Source organism: Glycine max, chromosome 12 (genome assembly GCF_000004515.6).
Source record: "Glycine max cultivar Williams 82 chromosome 12, Glycine_max_v4.0, whole genome shotgun sequence".
In the NCBI taxonomy this organism is placed as follows: Eukaryota; Viridiplantae; Streptophyta; class Magnoliopsida; order Fabales; family Fabaceae; genus Glycine; species Glycine max.
Genome location: NC_038248.2, coordinates 39,787,447 through 39,806,075, shown reverse-complemented (window position 1 = coordinate 39,806,075; position 18,629 = coordinate 39,787,447). Strand labels below are relative to the sequence as shown.

The following is an 18,629-nucleotide window of genomic DNA, read 5'->3' as shown; positions in this document are numbered from 1 at the left end:
TATTCCTCAGTTTTCACTTTTTTGTTTCATTTTCTGTTTTAAAGGACTATGATAATAATTAGTCTTAGTCGATGCATGCTGAACTACTTATGTTAATGGGTAGGATGCCCCATCTTTCTTTTCAAAATCTAAGCTTGCCTTCAAATCTTCGTTGTCTCTTGAGTTAAAAGTTTATAATTGGCTTAGTTATTTTTTTAATCCTTTATAATTGTCAATTTTTGATTTTACAATTTTTAATAATTGTCTTGTCAATTTAATATTTAAGAATTTGGGCTTTCTCGATTGATACATGAATTGTATTTATATTTTTATAATATATACTTTGCCAACATTTTCATGCCAATTTTATAAAATAATTTTCCTTTATCATATTGGGCATGGCTTCATGAATCTTTCTATTCATATTCTCTCATATGCCTTTATTTTGTATTCTATCATCACATATAACACTTAATTTCAAATGAAATATCCAATATAAGCTCTAGGCACCCAAAACTTCATCCAACAAGCCAGCCTTTCTTCTTTGTTTACAACCGTTGGATGGCACCAAATTTTACTTAGTTGTGGGCTCAAAGTTTGGTTGGCCCAACAGAGGAATGCAACACATGCGGGATTTTCTTCCTGCACCTGGCAGTGAGAGAAAAAAACTAAAAAATATCCTTACATATAACCTCATACGAATTTCATTTCATATGAGACTTATGGTCCATATTATATTAAAAATATATTTATCGCTTTAACCAATTCAGCTAATAAATCAATTATGTTAAAAAATAATTAATTTCGTTATATATAACACTAAAATTTAAATGTATATTTAATACACATATAAGTTTACATAATAAATTTTGTAAGAATTAATTTTGATCTAATAATGACATTTTTACATATATAATTTTTTATAAACCTATGATTTTTATTATACCATCTTAGAATTTTGATCTCTTTGGCCGCTCGTTATCAGACCACTCATAAATGTCTGATCACAAATTTTATGTTCAAGATATTCAATCCTTGACTTGAGGATGTGTTGAAGATCCCACACTGTTGGAATTGAGTTATACTCATTGATTCATCTGGTCTTGTGTCTAATATATATATATAATCTGTTTACAAGTTTACTATATTGAAAATGTTGAAACTCAAATCCTAAGAATTTGGTTTATACAAGTAACATGACAAGAAGTCTGAATGTTTACGTGCCTAGTTTGAGATGGGAATTTTAAATCCTTTTCATTTGATTTTTACACCACAGATTATGTTACCAATATTCTTCAAAAGTTGCAATGATCTAATTATCAAGTGGGAGGGAATGTTGTCTTCTGATGGATCATTGTGAAATGCATGTTTGGCTAATTTCCTTCAAAATTTAGCTAGTGATGTTATTGCCCGAACAGCATTTGGAAGTAGTTATGAAGAAGGAAGAAGAATATTTCAACTTCAAAAAGAGCTAGCAGAACTTACCATGAAAGTTATCATGAATGTTTACATCCCTGGATGGAGGTAAGACTAATATGTATAACTGAGTTTTATCTAAGTGAACTAACCTTATCATACATTTCATTTTGTAAACAGTGATTACCACATAATATTTATCATTACGTATCAAATATATTTGTTTTATACAACAAATTTACCAAATGTTTCGATGGGAATACACCATAGCTCTCAATTGCAACTTAAATAGGAAAAAACTTCACCCTAAACAAAACTATTAGCAAGCAACATTTCTCGTTAAGAATATACTCATTATATTCAAAGCCTAATCATTTATCATTTGTTGTGTTTGGAAGATTACGTGTAATGTTTCAATTACCGTTTGTTAAATAAAAGCTTCACTTAACGGATAAAACCAAACTATGTATAATGTTGACAAAATCAACACTAGAAGGCTAGTTAAATTGTGGAAATAGTACTTCTGATTCTGCTTACTTGCAGATTTGTACGTACTGCTACCAATAGGAGAATGAAGGAAATTGATAGAGATATAAAAGCTTCACTTACAGACATGATTAAGAAGAGAGAGAGAGCACTAAAGACAGGTGAAGCTACTAAGGAGGACTTGTTAGGTATACTTTTGGAGTCAAATCACAAGGAAATTCAAGAACATGGAAACAATAAGAATGTTGGAATGAATCTCAATGATGTAATGGAGGAATGCAAGTTATTCTACTTTGCAGGGCAAGAGACCACTTCAGTTTTACTTGTCTGGACAATGGTGTTGTTAAGTAGGTACCCTGATTGGCAAGCACGTGCAAGGGAGGAAGTTTTACAAGTCTTTGGCAAACAAGCACCGAATTTTGATGGGCTAAGTCACCTTAAGATTGTAAGTGTTGTATTATGGTCTACATTGGATAAACTTTTCTATAAGTACTTATAAGAGAAGAAAAGAAGAAGATAAATGCATCAAACTTTTTCATAAGCTAAAATCAACTCATGCATCTTAGATTTTGGCGATGTTAAATGAAAATAACTTCTATAAAAAAATAAGTGCATAAGTTGGTTTTAATTTATGTGAGAAGCTCAACTCATTTTAACTTCTTATTTTTCTGATCCTATAAATACTTACAAAGTTTATCTAAACACAACTCATTATTATCTTGCTAATGAATAGTTTGGCTTTGATACTTACTGTTAGCATAAATACTTCTTTTGCAACATGTCACCATGATTTTGTATGAGGCTCTTAGATTAACCCGGAGGAATTTCCCTTACTAGAAGTTTTCTGAGAGATGTGAAACTAGGAAACCTAACATTACCAGCTGGAGGGCAAGTTTCCTTACCAATAAATATGATTCACCATTTGAATATTTTTTTTAGAAAGTGATTTTTTTAGCACTCAAACCATTTGAATATTTTTTTTCCACTACTTTTGATGAGCAGTAAAATTCCAAGGTTACATTTGAATATCATCAATCAAGTTTTGTATTTCCTTACAGGTCATTGATGGAATCAAAATTGAAAACTGGAACAACCCTCATTGTTGACCGTTATTCTTATTCTGGGGTGGCTTCTCGTCAACTAAGGGACTTGATTTTGAATGGTGTAAGGTAAAAGATTTAGCATGGTTAAGGATTTTCAGGAGATCTTCCGTGTATATTTTAGTGTTTACTTAATTATTTATATTCATTTTTTATTAGAGTGTGTTTGGATGATGAAATTTAAAATTCCGAGAAATTTTAAATTTTAATAATTTTAAATACTTCAATTGAAATTCTTTTATTTTCAAAATTTTATATTTGGATAAAAAAAATTAAAATTGTGAGGGTGAAAGAAAATGAAGGCAAAAAAAAGAAAAAATATGGTTGGTGTGCTTCCAAAGAGAAGAACACTGATGCGGCATAGGAAGTTGCAAGGGAATCAGGACACGATGGTGTACTCCATCACACCTGACCACAACATTCAGTCAACGGCGCAAGACATGACCCAGGTCCTCAGCGTCGGCAAGCATCTTTGCCGCGTGATGGATAGTGACGGCTGCTCCACTGACTCACAGGTGTAGTTCTATGTGTCCCCTTACGCCCACACTCGATCAATGCTCCACGAGCTCAGACGGTATTTCTTAAAGAAGAAGATCATTGGCGTGAGGGAAGAGTTGCGAGTTCAAGAACGGGATTGATTTTGGAAACTTTTCAGGTGGAAGAGAAGATGAAAGTTATAAAGAAAATATGCGAAGGTTTCAGAAGATTCTTCTATCAAGAAGAGAATTTCAATTTCTCACCTTTAGAAAGAAATTGAAATTTCACATTTTTAGTTGTTTAAAATTGTGTTTTAAAATTCCAAAAATTTAAATTTTTCATAAAAAACTTTCAAACAATGAATTTTAGATTACAGAAATTTAAATTCTCTGATAAATTACTTTTCTCGATTAAAATTTTCATCCAAATGCACCCTTAGAGTATTTGTCATTTTTTATTTTTTATTTTTTGCATGTCCCAGAGATTGGATTGCCGGCACCAGATGTGGTAGTATTCCTAGACATATCTCCAGAGGTATGCAACATTTATAACTGTGTGGCCAGTAAATATTGCTTTGTTGTGAGTTTTAAGACAATCTAAAAGCTGTTTTGTTTGTCAGAAATACAGTTTAAGAAACAAATTTTACGTATGCATTAGTTTATTTTCTTTCTTGCAGCTGGTGAAAAGTTTGTATTCCATAAAACCATGCCTATTTTCTAAAAAAAGTGTTTCCCTGTTTCCTTTTCTATATTCCAATATGCTGTTGGAATCTAAGATTTTAAAGTAAACAGAGAGGGGGAGGGGGTTTAATTTACAAAAGCTTGATGTGTTACTTATAAGAGTGTGATATATAAGATAAGCCGTGCTATCTTGTTTGTAAAATCCATGGTGCTGGATTTCTAATCTTTCTCACTGTTAAATTTTTTTCTCACTGAATTTATAATATGCTCAAGCTGGAAAGGATTGAAGAATTTCTGATCCAACAAATGTTATGCAACAGCTTTCTGAAACCCTGATGAGGTCCAGATTTTATATTATGAAAGTTTGGCCTATAACTGCGTTATCACTATATAGCTACAGTGTTTTGTATTTATATTTCTATTGTAATAGTACAGAATAAAAAGTATTAGTTAAATAATTCTATTGTAATAGTACAAAATCACAATTCTATTATAATTATGAATTTTCTCTAGTTATTGACAATTGGATAACCTTTAAATGAATTGTCGTAACGAAATCAAACGCCCTTTTCATTTTATAATTTTTTTAATTAAATTAAATCTGTAATCATATGAGTTATATAATCAAAAGAAGTTTACTTTTCTTTTAAAAAAATAATATTGTTCTTATTTTTTGAATTCACTAATTTTCTTTTAACATTGTATTTTTTTAAAAATGATAATTTACTTAGAATCTTATTTTTGATAATATTTTACATTTCAATTAATTAATTTTGACCGTTTGTAATTTTTTTAATACTATATCACAAGCATTAAATTTGTCTCTAAAGACAAATATTGTACTTCTTTTTTAAAGTTATTAATAACAATTAAAAAAGAATTATAATAATAAATTAATAATATTATAATTTCCTTTTTAAAAATATAATTAGGTAAGCCTTGTAAATCATGGGTTCAGGTTAAAATATTAGAAAAAATCTCTGGTAGAGGTAAAGAAGCGTAGGTGAAAATCTTGTTTACTAAAGCATCCTTTTTACTCATTTTTTTAAACACCTTTTTACTCATTTTTGTCCATTGCGATTGTAGAAGGAGCAGTTTTAACGAAATAACATTCGGACCTTCTTTCTCATTTTAGTCGTGTACAAGTGAAATTTACCCCTATTTAATCAAATCTGAATTGATTTTAAATTTATTTGTTAAAAACTGATATTTTTGTTTTAAAATATTCCAAGAGTAATAAAGGTGAACTGTATTATAAAAGAATCAATTAAACTGGATTTTAATATGTTTTAACCATAAAAATTGATTTGCCAATAAATTTAAATTTCATTTCTGGCAACAATCTTAAAAACATTTGAATTGCCATCTTAACTAAATTAAATCAAATTATTTTAAAGATTTTCAACATAACCCAAATATATTTGTAATTTTTTTATAAAAAAAATGGTAAATCCCTTTAAAACTTTTTAATTTTTTTTTATTATCCTAAGAGAGAGAATTGCAACTAAAACTTCCCTTTTTTCAGCACTTTTTTCTTCTTTGTTAATGTAGCAATATATAGCAGTAATTTTTTTATATTATTTAAAATTTTTAATATATTATTATTTAGTTTAAATTTGAATAAATATATGTTAATAAATACATCAATAAATATTTAAATATATTTTTATATACACATGTTAAAAAAATGTTATCATTGGAGATATTTAACTTTTTTTAAAAATTGATTTAGTTCTTTTTTTTATTTACACACTTAATTATCTTTTATTATCCGTGAAAACGTAACCAAGTGAGATAGATTTTTTTGACTTACATATTTGATTTGGGATAAAAAAATAAAGTGAAATTATTTAATTACCATAGAATTTATTTTTTATTTAATTTATTTTTTTAAGCTTTAAACAGCATTTAAAAATGTTTAAACTGTCAAACTTATTAGTATAAAATATCATCTAATTTTGGTTAAAATTGAAAGAAAAAATTATATTAAGTTTAGTTATTTGAACTGATGCTTGATAATTTGATTAATTTCAAATTAAATTATCTCAAAATTTAATTTCAAATATATTTGCATTATGATATATATCTTTTCTTTAACGTGAATTATTTAAAAAAAAATATTAAATCATTTTTCCTACATTTTTTTTGGTTTTATTATGGTTAATTCTATTTTAAATTAAATTAGTTCCAAAAATAACTCGTTCATTAAATATTTTTTTAGAATAAATATTATAAGAAATGGAATTTTATTAAAAATAAATATTTTTTTGATTAAATTTCAATCATATATTAACAAAGTGATATATTTTTATCAATGATAAAATCTTGTATAGTTTTCATTTTAAAGATCTAGATTTTAATAATGTAAAAAATTTATTAAATAATTTTGTATAATTATTTTATTATGATTCATTAAATATTTTTAATGATTAAATGTCATAAAAAATGAAACTTTATTAAAATAAATAAATATTTTTCCATGATTAAACTTCAATCAAATATTTACAGAGAGATATATTTTTGTCAATGATAAAATCTTGTATAATTTTCATGTGTAATCTAAATTTTAGTATGGTAAAAAAATTATTAAATAATTTTGTATAATTATCTTATTATAATCCTTATAAAGGTACAATAATTTCATATTATTATCGAACTAAAATATAAACCAAATAAAACTTATATAAGAAAATAATATAAAAATTAAATTCATATAGTTAGTGTAAAATTTTAGTTGCAAAATATTTTTGATCAATTCCACTGAAAAAAAATATTATAATTAATATAATTATTTAAAAGATAATTATCATTAATGAATAAAAATGATATTAATTGTATTTATTATTATATTATCATTTTTCCATATTTATAAAACCCTTTTTTTTATATAATATAATAGATAATAGATAACATATATTTATAAAGTCTATTATAAAAAGTTACTTTTGAACATTTTCATTTTTTCTAATTATAAAATCAACACTACAGCCGTATTTGGATTTTGATCAATAAGTTCTAGCAGTTGATGGACATAATACTCCCATAAAGTGCATCTTAAAGTAATTTTCTATCTCCCCGCAAATAGGATATAATGTTTTTAAAAATGTAAATTTAAATTGTAATATGTTTTAAATATGTAAAGAAATTTGTAACAATAAAAGACTCACGCAACATTATCTAATTCGATGTCAATTTAAATTTTCGCAAACAAAATAACATTTTGTATCACTCTCTGATAAAAAGAATGTCACACAAAAATATTTAAATGTAACAAATATATATCAGTGTTTTTAAATAATTAATATTTGTTAAATTTTTTATTAAAAATATATAGCTTGTATTTTATTTTGTGGAATATATTTGTTAAACTAAATTGTGTGGAATAACATTTATTACTTGTATTTTTTAATATTTGCTAAACTCTTTATTAAAAACATATAGCTTTACGTACTCTTCAACATATTACAATTACAAATATAAATCAATGTTTCTAAATAATTAACTTAAAAATAATATTAAGAAATAATTAATCAATTTTATAATATTTTTATATATTAAAAAATATCAATTACAAAATACTATATATGACTTAGAGTAAGTACGACAACATCATTATTTTGTTAATTACAAATATATATTAGTATTTCTAAACAATTAACTTAAAAATAATATTTAGAGGTAATCAATCAATTATATAATATTTTTATGGGTAAATAGTTATTTTTTATTTGATTGTATGATAAATTTATCCTGAAAGATTACAACAACAACAACAACGCCTTATCCCACTAGGTGGGGTCGGCTACATGGATCAACTTCCGCCATAATGTTCTATCAAGTACTATACTTCTATCCAAACCATTAATTTCGAGATCCTTTTTGATAACCTCTCTTATAGTCTTTTTGGGTCTTCCCTCGAATTGTTTGTCTTCTCTCCATCTGGTCTACTCTCCTCACTACAGAGTCTACCGGTCTTCTCTCTACATGCCCAAACCACCTAAGTCTATTTTCCACCATCTTCTCTACAATAGGCGCTACTCCAACCCTCTCTCTAATAGCTTCGTTTCTAATTTTATCCTGTCGAGTCTTACCACACATCCACCGCAACATCCTCATCTCCGCTACACCTACTTTATTCTCATATTGGCTCTTGACCGCCCAACATTCTGTTCCGTACAAAATCGCCAGTCTTACCGCAGTCCGATAAAACTTTCCCTTTAACTTGATCGGTACCTTTGCAAACATCCTGAAAGATTAAAATTCAAAATTTAATTCTTGAAAGTGTAAAAAATGTGACAAATTTATTTTACCTTTTATTTTGGAACAAGATGTCAGTACGTTTTCATTGGACATAAATGTTAGGAAGTTATCATTATTAGACCAAAATTTCGGTAATTTTTTTATTATATGAAAATGTTAGTAATTTTTTTATTGAACGTAAATGTTAGCAATTTTTTGTTGAACCGAAACATTATAATATTTATATTAGACTAATTTGTTAGACCCCTAAATTTCATTTCATTTAAGGGTAAAATATAATTTTATGAAAAATTCCTCGCAAATTTTGAATTTTACTCTTTTGGGGATGAATTTGTCAGGAATTTACACATTAAAGGATAAAAATGATTATTTATCTTTTTTTATTAGTAACTTAAATGGTATGACTCATTCGGCTTGAATTTGTGAAACTGATATGATATACATTGAACAAACTTAGAATGGAATGAAAAATCTTAATTGTGATTATATTTTTAAAAATATTGTAAGATTATTTTTTAAGGAAGAAGATATACCTCTACATAAAAAATGACTAAAAAATAGAAAAAAAGCAAATAGTTTTAACAAATTTATGTTTATTATCACTTAAAATGTAAACATACTCATTTATTTAAGATAAACTAAAATGATAGTTAAAAAATTGCATAATTTAAAGATGAATTTATCATACAATTATTTTATCTAAAGAATGTTTTTTTAGATATTTAGTTTTAATATTTATGTATATATTATTTAATTTATTTCAAAATTTATAATAATATAAAATACCCAAAAAAAGTGTTTGATGATGTTAATTAAAATTTTATTAGAAGAAGTTTCTTATTTAATATTGTATCATATTTCATTTGTGTTATTTTTTTTGAACGTTTTATATAATCATATTAGTATATTTGTTTTACTGATAAACATTTGGAATCTAATAAATTAGTCTAATAGAAACATAATGATAGTGAGGTTTAACAAAAAATAATTGATATTTACGTTCAATAAAAAAATTACTTACATTTTGATATAATAAAAAATTACTGACATTTTGGTATAATAATGGTAACTTACTGATATTTTTGTCCAAGTGAGATGTAATGATATTTTGGTCCAAAATAAAAATTAGTAACATTTTTGTCCAACAAAAAATTACTTACATTGAAGTCCAATAATGATAATTAGTGATATTTTCATTCAATCTATTTAGTATGACAATCAATTTTGTAACATATTTGTTCATCTATATCACATAAGCTATTTTATTAATAGTAATAAACGAAAGTTAACAGTCCGATAAATTTATCATACTTTTTACACTGGCGGATACTAAATTTTGAATTTTAATATTTCAGAGACAAATTTTTTAATAACTTATTTATTCAAGGACAAATTTAGTTTCATTGAGTTATAACAATCATTTATTAATTTTTCTAATAAAATAGATTGAATATTAAAATAAAATATTTTTTATAATATAATGAATAACATTGGAGTAAATGATTTTGGATTATTAAGTGGCATAACCTAGAGAATCAAAATTATCTTATATATATATAATTGATTAAAATAAGAGTTAATAATTATTTATCAACAATATAAAATAATTTTATATTATTATTTAATTATAAATTATCATGATTTTTAATTAAGTATGATAAAAGTTATTTTTAAACTTTTAACTGTTTCTCAATTGACAATTGATTTCTGAAAAAGGTATGACAAAAAATTAATTTTATATTAAGAGTCTTTTAATTTAACTTCTTGCATTATTAATTAAATATTTTCAATCAATTGGAAAAAATAAATAATAATTTTTAGAATTACTATTATAATAATTAATAGTTTCTAACTATATAATAATTTATAATTAGATAATAATATAAATTTTTTATTTAATGCAGTAAAAAATAAAATTATTTAATAAAATTAATTTTTTTATACTATTCTTTTCGAATAATCGGCGTATATTCAAACATTTACTAGCACTACTGTGAGAAAAATAACAAATTTTAACATAATAAATATAATAAAGAGTCATTTTATTTTGTCAATGCATCAAAATGCTATTATAAAATTGCGTTAGTTTTCATTAAAAGCATATACAGTGATATTTTAAAGTAAACTTAAATTTCTCTAAATCACATCATATTCATTTATCAATAATAAATTTTAATTAATTATAAAAATCAATTATCGAGTAAATTATATAAGCCAAAATACTATTGAATGTTAAATCTTAGTCTTCAATAAAATATAACACAATATCAATCATGAAAAAACCAACAATTTAATTATACTATTATTGAATTACATATTTTTTTTAACCACAATATTATTTAATTACATATTATATTATTATATATGATAAATTTATTGACTATTGAGTATTATAATTATAATAACTTATTTAAAGAATAGATCTCAATTAATTGGTTATATTGATATATTTTCTCTTGTTTAATTGAAGAGAAAATGGAAAAAAGTGACTTGTAAAAAAGAAATTCAAATCTTTTTAATGTTCTTTTCAATCTAAATTTTCCATTTTGTCTGCTTTCTTATATTTTTCCTTTCAACCAAAGAGACCAAAAAGTACATAAAAGGAAAACTCTTAACATTTTAATAATTTTATAATTTATTTTATATCTTTTTTTAATATCATCACAACCTTAACTAATATGCACGGTCAAACAAAATCCAATTAGAGATTAAAAAAATACAAATAACAACATTTTTTCTTCTTTTGATTAATAAAAAAACACTTAATTTTTTTTTCTTTTTCCATCCATCTAAATTTAAAACTTCTCTCACTTGCATTTCTTTCTTTGTAATTGTAACCAAACCAAAGAGAGCAAATATTGTTGACACATTGACTCGTAAGTTTTTCACACTTGTGTTACAGTAAAAGTGCTAAAGTCTTTTTGAATTTTCTTTTCATAAGCCGATCGATCAATGCAACACTAACTAAGGTCTCTCTCTTTGTCTTTGTCTCTCTCTCCTCAATTTTTAACTTTCACACACTTTCTCTCTCTTTTTCATTTCTGCATAACAATATAACACCCGCGTGAACGTTCACTCTACCCTCAAACTCACTCTTTTCTTTTGCTTTATTTCTTCGTTCTTGTTGTGGAACAAATAACCAAAGGATTGAACCTTCGGGGAGCACCATGGACCCTGACGTCATCGAGATTCCTCCCCCAATTCACCACCCTCCGAGATTCCGCGAGCAGAACAAGGCAAGCTCTTTCCACCGATTCAAAGTTTCTTTTGGAATTCATGGGGGTCTTTGTTTAATCGTGTTTTCTCTGTTGGGTGTCTTCGATTCGTTCAAAGTTTTGAAGATTCTTCATCTGGGTTTTCGCTTTTCAGCCATGATCGTGTTGTTTTGTGTTGTGTTGTGTGATGTTTTCAGTTGTCACGATTTTTCCCTTTTCTGCTTTAAAGTAACTGCTTTTGCGGTCGTTGAGACAACCTTTTCATGTTGCTTGCTGCATGTGAGTTTTGTTATTGGAAATGGAATGGGTTTAGTGTGACGTGTGCGTTCTGACATTGTAAATTTTGACTATGTTGTGGATTCTGGTGATGATCACGTTGTTGTTATCAAGGGATTGGAGTTTTGGGGCTTTTGTTGTATTCCTTGGAATGGAAAGGGGCTATGCTATAAATAGTCTTTGGATGATACATTGATTAAGATTTCTGTTTAATTTTTTTTTTTGCAACTTTACTATGATCATATCCTTTTTTTCTCCCTGGTTTTGTCAGTGTACCTAATAATTGATGTTTCATGTGATTGAGAAACTTCCAAATCACGTGGTTATCTCTTCTCAGGTTGTTCTATTGTGGAAATATATGCGTGCTATGCATGTGAATTGCTGGTGATATTTTCTTGGTATGATTTAGAGGGATAATAAGATTATGTCATATGTGAGCTGTGTTGTGAGGGAAACTTGGCAGTGGGTTGGTGTTTATGGTTGGATCTATTTCCTAGGGCCTTTAAGGATAATTCGTATCCCATTGCAAATTGGGGTTGTGTCTAATGCATTTCCATGAATTATTGTCTCAAACAAAGGCAAAATTGAAATGTAATTTTTTTTGTTCTACCTTCGCATAGCGAAGAGCCTCTGGGCAATGGGGTACGAAGTTTTTAAAAGAGGGCGAGCCCTGGTGCAGCGGTAAAGTTGTGCCTTGGTGACTTGTTGGTCATGGGTTCGAATCCGGAAACAGCCTCTTTGCATATGCAAGGGTAAGGCTGCGTACAATATCCCTCCCCCATACCTTCGTATAGCGAAGAGCCTCTGGGCAATGGGGTACGAAGTTTTATTATTAGAGAGGGCGAGCCCTGGTGCAGCGGTAAAGTTGTGCCTTGGTGACTTGTTGGTCATGGATTCGAATCCGGAAACAGCCTCTTTGCATATGCAAGGGTAAGGCTGCGTACAATATCCCTCCCCCATACCTTCGCATAGCGAAGAGTCTCTGGGCAATGGGGTACGAAGTTTTTTACGCATGGCTAGGTCAGATAGACTAAACTGATTTGTGCTGGTCTATCAGTTTATTTCTCTTTGTGCTTCTAAGTCTTATAGGCGCCTGGGTCATCAGAATAGGTCAATTTGATTGAGTGCGTTAATAGATAAATGCAATTACCTCTCTTTGGTTAAGGACTTTTGAATAAAACAGTAGTATCTTGCTGTTAGAAGTTAAAATCAAGACAGTAGAGCTTATATATGCATGTGTAATACGGTTTTGTTATCATCACAATAATTGTACTGCTTTTCTCACCTTAGTCAGACCTTGAATGGTGAATTAGATATATCTGTACTATTTTCTTGTCATACATAAACTGTTTTTCATCTTCTGATTGTGAAAGGGCATTACAATGAACTAGTCAAGGCCTACTTTTGTGTCATTGATGTGCAAGTCTGTTACAGATGAAATGTTTCTAGGTTTCTAGCCACTGCTCTTAGGAAACAGTTTGTGGGTTGGGTAGCAGTCCTTTGTTTCATTCATTTGTTTTTTTTCCTTGGAACTTTAGTTTTATTCATTTTTCTATTATGCTTCTTGTTTCCTATGTGTAAATAATTGTATGTGATTCTGTTCTGTCATTCAAGGTATGAATGTTGTAGTTGTTGGCCTTTGTGGTTAACCTGTAAATCGTAAATTTGTAATGCAGTTTCTATAATATGGCAATCAAGGTATGATTTCAGTTTGGGGAGGTTTGTATTGATTTTCAAAATATAGGGGAGATTTTTTCTAGGAGATTCCATGCATACTCTTTGTTTTAACTTTTTATGAAGCTACCAGTACTTTCAGAAATTACGGGCCAATATTTAACATTGAGCCCATTTAATTGAATTACAGATACACAAATAACTTGTCGTATTTATATTTCAAGTAAGTGGGGCACATGAACAAATATTAACCACTAATTATTAAGGGGTACTAGTGCTGTCACAAAACAGAAGAATACCATTGAAAACTCTCTTGTATAATAGAGTAAAATTGAAAATACAAGGGAAGATTGTTTTACTATGATTTGTGTTCAGTTTGAAAACCTCATAATCACTGCTGTTTTCTTTTATATATTTTCCTCATATTTTTGTCTGTGTTTTATGAATCTTTCTCTGAGTCTACCTTGTCTTTACTCACATATAATAATTGAATTTTACTTTTCTAGGTCATTTTGCATGATGTGATTGACATTGATGATGACTCTGAGGATGTAGTGATTATTGGCGAAAAAGTTAACAATAGTAACAAAGGGAAGACTATTGACGCCATTCATGATGATCATCAAGTTGTGGTTTGTATAAGATTTGTTTTTTGTTATTTCTTGCATCAGATGTACGGTATCTTTTCCAACATGAAAATGACTAACATTTTGCTTGAAATTATTTTCAGAAAACGGCTGATTATACTTACTCTCTGCCTGCTGTGGAAAATTTTGGATCAGTTAGTGGGATTGCATCTTCTAACAATTTCCCTTCTGTGTCAAATAATTTAATCAATATTGATGGTCATGGTTCTGATCTATCATATGACGATGATGACTACTTTGATATTTTGTCGGAAGATTATATGGATGTAGATGAGTATGCTTTATTACAGAAACACTTTGATAATGTGGATATACCTACTGGAATTGAAGCACCTTTTACTTGGTTGCCACCAGACTATGTCGTAGGTTCGAAGAAGACTGGAAATAATACATTGTATCCTTGGCATCATATGCAATCTAATGCTAATAAAAGTCCCATGACACCCTCTTCTCAGCCCTCTTTATCATTAGAGCCAACTAACTCTGAAATTCAAGCATCTTCATGGGGTGCTATTAACATTCCAATCAAAATGGGTAATGTTGATCACTCTTCTGGAGTAGAGTTGTCTTCTCAATATATTTCTGAACCTGCCCCTTCTAAGAAATCAGCTACTTCAAAACTCAGAGGGCGTACTTCAAATGCTTCATTAGGAGTAGAGTCATCTAAGTCTCACTGGTCTTCAGGGCCTTTCCATAGTAAAAAGAAGCCTGCTTCAACATACCATGGTTTTAATTACCATGCAGAGGCCGCGAAGATGCCACATGCAGGTGAGCTGCCATATTGGGGGCAATTTAAAAGTGCTAAGAAGGAAGCTGGCAGTAGCATTTCATCCCTTTCAACTTTCATTGAACATCATGGATCATTGTATCCTCCAGGAATAGAATCAGGAAAACATTGGTGGGAGATTTCTCATAATGCTAAACCATTTTCTACACATCTTAATAATATTCCTAATCATATTTATTATCCATTTGATCCTCTTGTTGCCCATCCTGAGCATGTGTTTGATAACAACTGGGTTCACGATTCTGCCAGAGATGGATTTAATGGAAAAACTGTGGATGGCCCTATTGTGACAATCACAGATGAAGCCAAAGAGGAAATTCTGAGGAAATTCAGAAGTTTTAAACAATTTGACACTGTTGAAGACATTTCAGACCATCACTTTTTTCGCAGTAATTCTTCAATGCATCAGGTAAATTTTTTCAAATGCTCTTTGTTTCAGTTCCTAGCTTAATTATTTGGGTTTACCATGAACCTATTTCTTGAACAGCCTCCCAAGAATTGGGCTAAAAAAATCCAGGAAGAGTGGAGGATTTTGGAGAAGGATTTGCCAGGTGAGTTTGTTTCAGTACTCCTGTTACACATAGTTGAACTATTTTCCTTGCCATATCCAATTTAGTCTTTAAATACATTCAAGCAGTATTATTCTTTTTTGATAGAGCTTTGTTGAAAGAACTCCAAACATTGTCTTGGCTAATTTTATGATTTATCCTTATAGAATAATGCTTATTGACTTTTTATTCAGAAGAGTTCAGATACTTGTTCTGATATTGGAAGTTAAACAGAGAAATAAGTATACATTTTTTTTCTGAATACCATAATGTGCAACCTGCCACTGGCATCTTGCTCAATGTCACTGCTTCTGACTCTTTCTTTTGCCCCCTTCAGCTTCAATATTTGTCCGAGTTTTTGAGTCAAGGATGGATCTTTTAAGGGCTGTGATTATTGGAGCAGAAGGGACTCCTTATCATGATGGCCTTTTCTTTTTTGATGTTTTCTTTCCAAGTGCCTATCCCAATGTACCGCCGGTATGTGGTTGGGGATACTGTTTCTGACTGGCATTATTTTATTGTTCACACTTCACTCTTAAAATCAAGTCTGACAGAAGGGGTATCTTTTCATGGCAGAAAGTCCACTACCACTCTGGAGGTCTTCGGCTCAACCCAAATCTGTATGCTTGTGGCAAAGTATGCCTTAGTCTACTTAACACCTGGTCCGGCAGCAAAAATGAGAAGTGGCTTCCAGGCGTTTCAACAATTCTCCAGGTTCTGGTCTCTATACAAGGTCTAATACTGAATACTAAGCCTTACTTTAATGAACCTGGATATGCACACATGAGTGGTTCAGCAAATGGTGAAAAGATGTCTTTTCAGTATAATGAGGACACATTCATTCTATCATTGAGGACCATGATGTATATGATACGAAAGCCTCCAAAGGTTTGATTTCTAGTCTTTCTTCAATTTTTTATATCTCTAGCAAGGTTGTTTTGCCTTGTTCACTTGCAGTTCCTTTGTTTATTTAATTTTTTTTTGTGGGAGGGGTGGAGGTGCAGAGGTGTTAGGAAGTCCCACATCACCTCCCTCCATTCTTGGGGTGCAACTTATATATCTGTTGGGCAACTTCACTTAATGTCAATTAGTTTTAAGCTGAAATCTAACATGGTATTAGAGCCCATAGCCCATCTTGGTTCTCGCCTATTATAGTAGGCTTGCATGTTCTGACAGACATCTGTGGAGGGGGGTGTTAGGAAGTTTCACATTGTCTGCCTCAATTCTCAGGGTGCAACTTATATATCTATTGTGTAACTTTACTTAATACCAATTGATTTTAAGTTGAAATCTAACAGAAGGAAGGGGTAGGGGGGCAATTAAAGAAGCAATGCCAAGGCATGCTTGTGCCTTTTGCTGGAAGATAAGAAAAAGAAATATACAGTGTTAGATAATTTAGGAATCAAATGTAAAATTTTAGAATAAACTTAGCATATTACATATAAGAAAAATGCTCGATGGCTTCTTTTAGCGAATAAGTGTCTTCTGTAGTTTGTTAAAAAGATAAATTATACACAGGCTTTCATTCGTCAGTAATTGAGATCTCTTGTCTTTGCCAATTTCCACATAAGGCCCTGTACCAAAATGTACTGAAAGAGGTCAGTACTGTAAATGGATCTTAGTACTTTGAAAGATTAGTTTCTATCTCCTGGCTAGGGGATACCCCAGGTTAAAAAAAAAGGTTCTTTGGGATTGTTTTTGCCCCATCCCTGAGTAAAAGTTCCTGAACCTAGGGGCTGAAATGCGGCAGATCCCGAGGGATGGAGAATTTGCCTATCCCTATGAGGCAGTACTTGTATCTCCTTACCTTGTTCTATTTAGTTAGGCTTTTTAACATCTTTGTGCTTTTGTAGTTTGTTGACCTTAAATATCATTGCAAGTCATCAATAATAATGCATCCTTAGTCTTATCAACATATGCCTACTACATTGATCTATGGAAAATGGGGATCATGTGAATGAAGAATAGGGCAAGTGCTGTAATATACACACACACACAAGCACACACATTTTAAATGATTGTTGCCTCAAACTTGTTTCTATTTTTTTTTTTTTTTTGGGGTTCAAAACTTAACTGTTCAATGCTATTTTTGGTTTCAGAATTTTGAGGACTTTGTTAAGGGGCATTTCTGCAGTCGAGCTAGCGATATTCTGGTGGCATGTAAGGCATACATGGAAGGTGCTCAAGTTGGGTGTTTGGTCAAAGGAGGGGTTCAGGATGTTGACGAGGGAGACAGAAGCTGCTCACAGCGATTCAAGGATTCTTTATCCGGATATATGAACATGCTTGTCAAAGAGTTTGCTAAAGTTGGAGCAAAGGACATCGAGAAATTGCTGCCTCCAGCAACAACACCAGTAGTGAACAAGCCATCAGGTTTAAGTATTGCCTGAGGCTGCAGCTTGAACTGAACTTTCTCTTGGATAAACCAAATTTTGAGGCTTGATATACCAAAGCCATAGTACATCATTTTCACCTAATGGCTCATTTTACTGTTTTATGTAAGTAGTTGACTCTTGATATCTGCTCTCTTATTTATCATGAACATATAGAACAATTGTCTGCCATAATTGTATATAATTGCAAACAAAAATACAACACCTTGTTAATTTGTCATAGATCACTGGTCATAGTATTCTGCTCTCTGTTTGTTTGTTTATTATGTAGTGTTTTGTCTCACCATACTGAGCAAAAAAGGGGTAAGCAAATTTATAACATGAGCTCTTTTTTTTTTTTTTTGTAAAAATGGCTCTGCTTTAATTTAATCTAATGCACCTCCATCCAAAAACAAGAAACAAAAAAAAAAATGAAATAGCCAGTTTTATTAAGAATAATGATATATCAATACCTTCTAATTACAAACACCCCCATCAACCACTATCATTTTTCTCTCTCTTATAACATTATATAACTTGTTATACCTATATATTTTTTTGTATATAACTTTCTTTATCCTTATTTGATGTCGAATAGCATCTAAGGTGTCCTGGGAATCATTTTTGTTTTATGCAATCAGTTCCAATTGCATATAAGCCTTTAATTCGTGTTTCATGAGTTGGACCGGTTTTGAAAATTTATATCAGATTC

The 18,629-nt window shown here is 29.6% G+C and overlaps 1 protein-coding gene and 1 pseudogene across 2 annotated transcripts; both read left to right on the top strand.

Moving 5' to 3' along the window:
• The first annotated feature begins 1,297 nt into the window (after nt 1-1,297).
• LOC100810386 (cytochrome P450 716A67-like) lies at nt 1,298-3,054 on the top strand (annotated as a pseudogene).
• Nucleotides 3,055-11,354: 8,300 nt separating this feature from the next.
• LOC100809853 (probable ubiquitin-conjugating enzyme E2 25) lies at nt 11,355-18,158 on the top strand. Of its 2 annotated transcripts, none has more exons than XM_006592845.4 (7): nt 11,355-11,634; nt 14,070-14,195; nt 14,294-15,406; nt 15,485-15,548; nt 15,883-16,022; nt 16,122-16,433; nt 17,645-18,158. In XM_006592845.4, the coding sequence occupies exons 1-7, from the start codon at nt 11,566-11,568 to the stop codon at nt 17,933-17,935; spliced, it is 2,115 nt and encodes a 704-aa protein (XP_006592908.1). In that variant the 5' UTR covers nt 11,355-11,565; the 3' UTR covers nt 17,936-18,158. The 2 variants fall into 2 exon arrangements, with proteins under 2 accessions (XP_006592908.1, XP_006592909.1); XM_006592846.4 differs by having other exon boundaries at nt 11,365-11,634; nt 14,070-14,189.
• Nucleotides 18,159-18,629: the final 471 nt, after the last annotated feature.